Source organism: Mirounga leonina, unplaced genomic scaffold (genome assembly GCF_011800145.1).
Source record: "Mirounga leonina isolate KUSES-001 unplaced genomic scaffold, KU_Mleo_1.0 Mir_173, whole genome shotgun sequence".
NCBI classification, from domain to species: Eukaryota; Metazoa; Chordata; class Mammalia; order Carnivora; family Phocidae; genus Mirounga; species Mirounga leonina.
In genome coordinates, this window is record NW_023270447.1 from 77,632,723 (window position 1) to 77,641,008 (window position 8,286).

General features: G+C 55.6%; 1 protein-coding gene across 1 annotated transcript; it reads right to left on the bottom strand.

Annotated features, from left to right (window-relative positions):
• Window positions 1–1,568: 1,568 nt before the first annotated feature.
• C1QB (complement C1q B chain) lies at window positions 1,569–6,977 on the bottom strand. The gene is made up of 3 exons (XM_035019549.1): window positions 6,798–6,977; window positions 3,448–3,645; window positions 1,569–2,295 (listed from the first exon to the last, which is right to left on the bottom strand). The coding sequence occupies exons 2-3, from the start codon at window positions 3,620–3,622 to the stop codon at window positions 1,721–1,723; spliced, it is 750 nt and encodes a 249-aa protein (XP_034875440.1). The 5' UTR covers window positions 3,623–3,645; window positions 6,798–6,977; the 3' UTR covers window positions 1,569–1,720.
• Between the last annotated feature and the right edge of the window lie 1,309 nt (window positions 6,978–8,286).

Here is an 8,286-nt window from a genome sequence, read left to right on the forward strand (position 1 = left end):
TGCCTAGTGAATGGAGTCCTGAGAAAGAGGCCCGCTTCCAAACAGTCTGGTTGCCACGACCCCGTGTGAGAGGCCAGAGTGCCTTAAATCCCTCCTGCCCCAGGTCAGGATCGGTCCATGGTCTTGTGGACTAGGGCTAGTAGGAGGGGCTACAGCAAGCCGGTACAGGAGCTGGGACTCTGGAGGGTCCTATGCCTGTGTCCTTGGCCAATCAGGCACCGCGTCTTTATGGAGTGGCTGCTGTGCCCATTGGGCTCTGTGGGGTTCAGAGGTAGGCAGGGTAAGGAGCTCACCGCAAGCTGGGCAGATGGCTGGGCATGAGTGAAAAGCCAGATGCAGGCTGTGTGTGCTCAGCCCTGCACACGTGAGGAATGGGGGCGGGGGGGCAGGTCAGAGGAGCCAGAAGAGTGACTTAGGGACGGCCAGCTGCAGGGAGATGAAGTGGTTTGAGTGGGGCTGTGCAGGACGGTAAGGCAGGCAGAGCAGAGGGGAACTGTGGGCATAAGGGCACCGAGGTGGGACAGCACGGGGCTTGCCCGAAAGATAGAGGACCTGGCAGTCTCGAGAGGAGATAGTCTTTGTCCAGGAGCAGAGGGGGTGAGATCAGAAGGCCAGCCCATGGAGAGCCTTGAAGGCCAGGCTCATGGGCTAGAACTATATCCAGTTGGCATTGGGGAACCACTGAAGGTTATTGAGCAGGGGAGTGACGTTTGTTCTAACTGGATGGCCGAGCTAGTGCCAGGCTGGGGAGGGTTTGGGTGGGGGGTGTGTGGGGAGAATCAAGAGGGGAAGGGTCTTGGTTTCATGGTCAGTTAAGATGTTGCAGGAGGACCCCTTGATCCCTTGGGCAGGGGTCTGTGACGTTATAAGCAGAAAACCTCTGTAAGTGGGGCGCCTGGGTGGCGCAGTCGATAAAGCCTCCGACTCTTGATTTCGGCTCAGGTCATGATCTCAGGGTTGTGGGATTGAGCCCTGCATCAGGCTCCATGCTCAGCATGGAGTCTGCGGGAGATTCTGTCTTTCTCCCTCTGCCTCTGCCCCTCCCCCTGCTCACATGCTCTCTCTCTCTCAAATAAATATACAAATCTTAAAAAAAAGAAAGAAAGAAAGAAAAGAAAGAAAGAAAGAAAGAAAGCCTCTGTAGTGGCCGGCCTCAATACGTTGCCTTGAAAGAGGTCTCAGGTCATCAGGTGGGCCGACCCCGTTCTGTTTGTGGGATCGAGGACGGTCCCTTCATCCCTCTGACCCTCAGTTTGATCCTCTGTAACTGGGTGTGATGCAACTTATCTCCCAGGATGAGTGTGAGGCTTAATGAGAGAATGAAAGGGTCTAGTCCAGTGCTTGGAACATAATAGGTGCTCAATAGATGGTGTGCCTTCCCCATCTCCCACTGTGTGGCTGTCACGGAGCTGGGCACAGAGTCTGGCTCTCCAGTCACCTCCAATCAGATAGAGTTTCTGCTTTCAGAGGTCATTCATTCATTCATTCATTCAACCAGCATTCAAGCAGCATTTCTGAGCACCTACTGTGTGCCGGGTGTTGGGACACAGAGTTGAATTAGACCACTGTCCTTTGGCCTTGAAAAGTTTATTTACTCATTCATTCAGCAACATCCACGGAGCCCTACTGTGGGTTTTGGCCTGGTGGGGGTGGCGTTGGGGGTAAAAGTGAGCATTGCTGGTGGGAGAGGGGATGAGGAGGGGTGAACCAGCCCCACAGCTCATGTCTCTGCGTCTGGGAAGAGCAGGAACCCGGAGAAGATGCTATTGGCACCTTCCATGCCCAGCAGGGAGTTCTTGTCTGTGGCCTGCAGGAAGACGTTCTCCCCCTCTTTCAGCTTGAGGACCACACCGCCCGTGGTGACCTGGAAGGTGTTCTGGACGTAGTCGCAGAAGGTAACCACCTTCTCCATGCGCTCCCGGCCCCGCATGAAGTTCACGCACAGATTCCCTCGAGAGCTGGCGTGGTAGGTGAAGTAGTAAATTCCGGGCACGTTGCAGGTGAACTTGCCACTTCGAGGTTCATAGTTGTGGTTCTCGTTGGTGATCACGTGGTCGAAGCGGATGGTCTGGTCCCGCCGCAGGACACTGTTGATGGTCCTCGTGGCAGAGAAGGCGATTTTCTGCGTGGCCTTATAGTACCCTGATTCACCCTTGGGGCCGCGGGCTCCAGGGGGCCCTGGGGAACCTTTGGGGCCAATGGGGCCCTTCGGCCCTACTTTGCCTGGTTTCCCAGGAGTCCCTGGGTCTCCCTTCTCCCCATACTCGCCATGGTCTCCAGCCAGCCCTGGCAGCCCTGGAAAAGGAGAGACAAGAGACATGATGGGCTAGGGATCACTGAGAACCAAAGGAAAGAGCCCTGGGCTGGGAGACCGGGAGTCTGGCCGTGTGACCTTCGACATGTCCCTGCTCCTTTCTGGGCCTCAGCTTCCCTGTGTGGAAGAGGGGGTGTGGGGGTCTCCTCTCAGCCCCGCTTTCCTGACAGCAATGGGACCTGACGCCTGAGACGCGGAGAGTGGTGTCTCCCCAGGGAAGGTGCTGGGCCTGCACTCCTCACCAGCTCATACAGGCTCCCTTGTTCTGGCCTGGAGCTGGATAATGAATTCTTGGCCCACATGCTATCCCTCCTCACCCCCTCCCCCAGGGCAGATGACTTTACTCAATCCCGACATTCCTTTCACTGGAGCCTGGAAGTGGGCCCTGGAAACCTTCTCACGGCCACTCCAAGCAGCCGCTACCCCTCTGTTTGGCACAGTGTGAGAGAAAACCTCTTTTCCAGGAAAGTGGTGGAGTATCGTGGCTGAGAGCATGGGCCCGGGGGACAGACAGATGTCCTGCTACACCTGCTGTTATTAATCGTGTCACCTTGACGGAGTCACATTCTCTGGGGCTCAGCTTCCTCCTCTATAAAATGGGCATGAGGATATTTTGTGGGATTGTGAGGGTTACTTGCGATTATGTGAGGACAGCAGTTGGTTTGGGTTAAATGAACGAATGAACTACATTTTACGGGGGGGGGGGGGTGTCTTGGTGGGAAGTCTCATTTGAACCCTGTGACAACCCCACAAAGAATCTGCCCACGTTTTATAGGTAAAGAAACCGCATTTCAGAGAGGGGAAGCCACCCTCCCGGGAGGCAGCCTGGGGTTCTCTCTCTCTGCCTGGAGTTAGGGGTGGGAGAGCCACGGTCTGGTCTCAGCCTCGACACGGACTGGGCTCCCTTGGGCAAATCAGTAGCCTTTCCAGACATCAGTTCTCCAGGCTGTAAAATGGGACTTGGAATTCCCTCTTCACAAAGTCATTGCGGAGTGCTGGGGTGGGGGGAGCTTGGCAAGCTGACGGGTTTGCAGGTGCTTTTGCGATCGCTTGGGTTGGCAGCTGTGACCGGGGAGGCAGGAGATGGGGCCTTGCTCAATGACATGAGCGTCTCTCCCCAAAGCCTGCAGTACCTTTCTCTCCCTTTACCCCTGGGGTCCCAGGTTTGCCATTAGGCCCCGGTGCGCCGGGGACGCCGGGAATGCCGGGGATGGCCGGGTGTCCAGTACAGCTGCTCTGGGCCCAGGAGGCATCCGGCAGACCCAGGACCAGCATCAGCGCCAGAACGCCGCCCCCCGGGGTCTTCATCACCGCCCCGTCTCAGTTACCTCCTGCAAGGGCGACAAGACGATGGAGTGGGTTACTACCGTGGAGACTCGTGGCATGGGTTCAATCATTCATTCACCCCTTCACGTATTCACTGAGTGTGTCCTTTCCACCAGACCAGACCCCGCGCTGGGTGCTGGGGTAACACAGATATGGCTCCTGCTTTCATGGGGCTGGCGGTCTTAGGGGAAGGCGGACGATAAACAGGTCAACATACAAGTAAAGGGAGGTAGTGAGAGACTGTGCAGAGCTCTCTGTAGGAAATGCAGGGGTGCTTGGAGGGAGAGGGAGAGCGACTGGGGTTGAGGGGCAGGTGGATGGTTTTCGGGGGTGGGGGGGCGGCGGGCAGCCTCTCTGAGAGTGGCATTCAGGCTGAGACCTGGAGGTTCAGGAAGGGCTGGAGCAAGAATGTTCTGGGAGGAAAGGAAGCAGGGGCAAAGGCCCAGAGATAAGACAGCGCCCAGAGTGTTGAGGCTGGAGGGGAGTGAGGGGTCAGAGGGATGAGGGGTCAAGGTTGTGGTTCTCGGGCTTTGGGATTTCTTGCAAGCGTTCCTATTCATTAGAGTTTCTGAGTTTAGAGTTCCTGTGCTGTTTCCACAGTGGGCCACTTTACATCCTCAGAGCAGCCCTGCCTGGAGGAAGCTCTTGTTTTTATACCGAAGAGGACCCCGAAGCTCAGGGAGGCCCAGACACTTGCTCAGGGTCATACAGGAAGGACTGCAGCCAGGACTCAAACCCAGGCCCGTCTGCCTCTGAAGCCAGCTTCCCTGCCAGCACACCAGGCCGTCTCTGCTGATGGAATATTCTCAGGTCCCTCCAAAGGCCCGGGTAAGAGGGAAGCGCAGGCCCCTTCTGAATCCCGGAGAACTAGGAAGAACTGAGCTGTCTTGAGCTGGTCAGCACAGCCAGCTCCCCATAGCATTAGTTCTCAAGACAGAAGGGACCTCAAAACTCATCGAATCCAACGTTGCTTTAAAAATTTGAGGTGACGAGGCACCTGGGCGGCGCCGTCAGTTAGGCATCTGACTCTTGGTTTCGGCTCAGATCATGATCTTGGGGTGGTGAGATCGAGCCCCACGTCTGGCTCTGCACTCAGGAGTCTGCTTGGGATTCTCTCTCCCTCTCCCTCTGCCCCTCCCACTCCTGCTCGCTCTCTCTCTCTCTAAAATAAAATAAGCGAACCTTTAAAAAAAATTGAGGGTCATTCACATAATAAAAATTTAACCTAAAATGTTTATTTTTGCATAATACCAGTTCCCATTCTTCCTGGAGGTTTTACAAAATGACGGATTTGACAACTTCAATAGCCCATGCATTGGGCACTTAGCCAGGCTCTGGGCCAAACACCTTATGTGCTGCTATCTCATTTCCCGTGGTCCTTTCCACAGCCCCCCAGGAAAGCAACCGGCTTTCTCCTTCTCCAGACAGGGACACTGGGTATTAGAGAGGGTGGGAGCCCCGTCAGGGTTACATGGCCGCCTTGTGGCTGGGATTCCAATCCACGTCCACTGGATCTTAAAACCCACAGGGTGTTCCCGTTAAGAGGCCGCTGAGCTTGGTGGTTCAAACGTGGGCTTTGGAGCGGACAGGCTTACAGGGGCTACTGTGCAGTGACATTTTGAGCTGCGCTGGGTACGGGTGGCCGCTCAGTGGAGGAGACATCTATCCTTACTGCTCAGCAGGCTCGGCGTCAGGGGCAGTGGTGAGAGGCCCGGTGTCAGAAGGATAGCAATGCGACCAGGGGCCGAATCAGCCTCTGCCACGTCTGGGTGAGGGCCTCAGGCAAGTTGCTTCTCTCTGGCACCTTTCCCCTTCCATTAAATGGGGATAATACTAATCTCTGCCACGTAGGATTGGTGGGAGGACGGATGAGGTAGGGCCTGACATGGTGGAAATGCCAAATGAATATTAGCTTTTTTTGTATTATCCCCATCATCCAAGAATCCCCAAGCTTTGGGATATGACAGAGGATGGTTGGAAAAGTATAAAACAGGATCCAGCCCCTTTGGGAGATGGGGCTCGGGGAGAGGAGGTCTCAGGTGGAGGCAGCCCAGGAGTGGAGAGCTCCAAGCAGGGGGTGGGGGGATGAGGGCAGTGGGTCCAGACCCACCATGAGACTCGGGCTTCCTGGGGAAGCAGGAGGTGGGGTGGGGGGGTAGTGGGAAGATCCGGGTTCTGGCTCATCTCAGGGGCCACTGAGTCTCAGATTTGGGCAGGGACCTAGGATTCATCCGGTCTGACCCCTGTCCCTGCCACCCGTCACCACCGTAAGCCTTGCTCCTCACATCTTTCCCAGGTCACCAGTCCTCCCATCTCCTTCCAGCGCCCAACAGTCCCTTCCCACCCCCTCCCCAACTTGGAATCAGGCCAACTGGACATTGAACTCCCCCTCTGCTTCCAGCTCGCTGCATGACCTCAGGCAAGTCCCTTAACCTCTCTGAGCCTCTCTAGCTAAGCTAACTTCTACCTGTCAGGGCTGAGAATTAAATGAGGTGGAGTCTAAGAGGAATGAGGTCTCTTGTGGGGTGTCTGATCCCATCCCCTCCTTTACAAACATGAATCGGTTCACTCAGTGCTAACTAATAACTAATCTCAACTCCACCTACAAGTCAAATTCTTTCCTTGAAAGAGTCAAGCTGAGCTTTCTCAGCAGACCGAGAGGACATGAGAGAAGGCGGGTGTTGGAGAAATGCTGGGCTGGGTGGAGGGGGACCTGGGTTCTAATTTCATCTCTGCCTCTGACATATCTTGAACCAGGTCATTCGCTAAACTCTGGGTGAGCTTGGCCTCCTTTGGGGCTCCCAGTGCCCCTAAAAGGTTCTATTACTCCCAGAGAGGGTCCAGGCTGAGAAAAGTTACATGCCTCGCTCCAGGTCACCAGCATCTAAGAGACAGGAACAGGACTCAGCTTGAGTCTTGGTGGCTCCCATGTTAGGCTGCCTCCCATCACTTGGGGCCCCGGATAGCAGTAGACTCCCAAGCGCATCCCCAGGGAGTCTGACTCCTCAGGGCTGGGATTGGGCCCGGGGATCCACACGGTTAATCGCCCCCAGTGGCTCTGAGGCAGGGGACGCAAGGGCTCCCCTTTGGAAATCATCACCCTCTGCCATATTGGTCCTGCTGGCCAGTCCCCCCAGGCGCCGAACCCCATCCTCACCTGGGAACCTGGTGTCCGGTGATGCCGCTGGGCAGGGCAGCAGTGGGGCCAGGAGCCAGGTCCTTGCTGCTCTCAGGCCAAAGCGGAAGTCCCATTCCTCAGAGATAGGAAGGGCCTTCCCCAGACAGCCCCCACCCATGGGCCCAGCAGGACGGCCCCCTCCACTCTTAGCCCATCCAGGCAGTTTCAGGTCCCATTTCTGCAATCTGGAGGGGTTTACTGTAAATGGGGAGGGTGGTTGTCCAGTTTGGTTTCGCCAGCTCAGCAGCTGTTGGGGGAACAGGCTGTGCTGGGAGAATGTCCACAACTGGTGATTTGCGTGCCAGGGCCCCCGGCCTTGTGATCCCCTCCAGCAGACATGGGTGTTCCTCACTGAAATGAGAACATGGCTGGCCTGATGCCTGAGCACTGGATTTGGAGTCAGAAACCGTGATTCATATTCTGGCTCTGCCACTCATGAGAGAGCTTGATTCCTGAGGTCTCAAATGGGGGCCTAAATGTTCTCCGCCAAGAGGACTCGAGGGAGCCCCAGTTTCCTCTGCTAGATGATGGGACTATAATGACAAATGCTCTGTAGACGGCACAGGGTACTGGGGGACTCATTTGCGATCATGGAGGAGAAAGTGGAGCATAAACTAGAAAGTACAAGGCACGTGTTAATTGTTAATTCCATGACATGTCTCAGGCTTCCCTTTTCTGGGTTCATCTTCTCTGCCTTCTTCCCATTCTATACTTCTGCTCTTGCCCTGTTCTCAGAAAATTATCTAGTAATGAATTTTAAATGCAGTCATTATTTATTGAGAGCCCTTCCTCTGCTTACAGCAAGGCTCAAAGCTGATGGCAATGATGGGCACAGGCATGGGCTTATTGCTTGCTGATCCTGGAATCACACCAGGTCAGGGCTGGAGACGGGCTTGGAGGTCAGCCAGCTCATTTGCCTCGCCTTAAATATGGGAAAACTGAGGCCAAGAGAGGAGAAAGTCATCACTGAACAAATGTCACGAGCCTCTCCGTGCTAGGGGCTGGGCGCAGAGTCATAGGCAGGTCAGCCATGGCTCTTGTCCCCATGGAGAGTTTCTTCTACTGGGGGAGACTGGTGTTAAACATCAAATGAAGCAGTGGTCTCATGGCCTCTGTGATAAAGGTCAGAGAAAAGAGGGGACTAGGAGCACCTGGGTGGCTCAGCTGGTTGAGCATCGGACTCTTGGTTTTGGCTGGAGCCCACACCTCATACAAGTGGCAGCTGCAGGACTAAGAGACAGGCATCCCTGGCACCAGGGTATCAGCCAGCTTGCTGAGGCTGCATCTAAGGCAATATGATGCTCCTCGCAGGGATGGGTGCCCCTCGCAGGGATGGGTGCCCCTCGCAGGGATGGATGCCCCTCACAGGAATGGATGCCCCTCGCAGGGATGGATGCCCCTCGCAGGAATGGATGCCCCTCGCAGGGATGGATGCCCCTCGCAGGGCTGGGTGCCCCTCACAAGGATG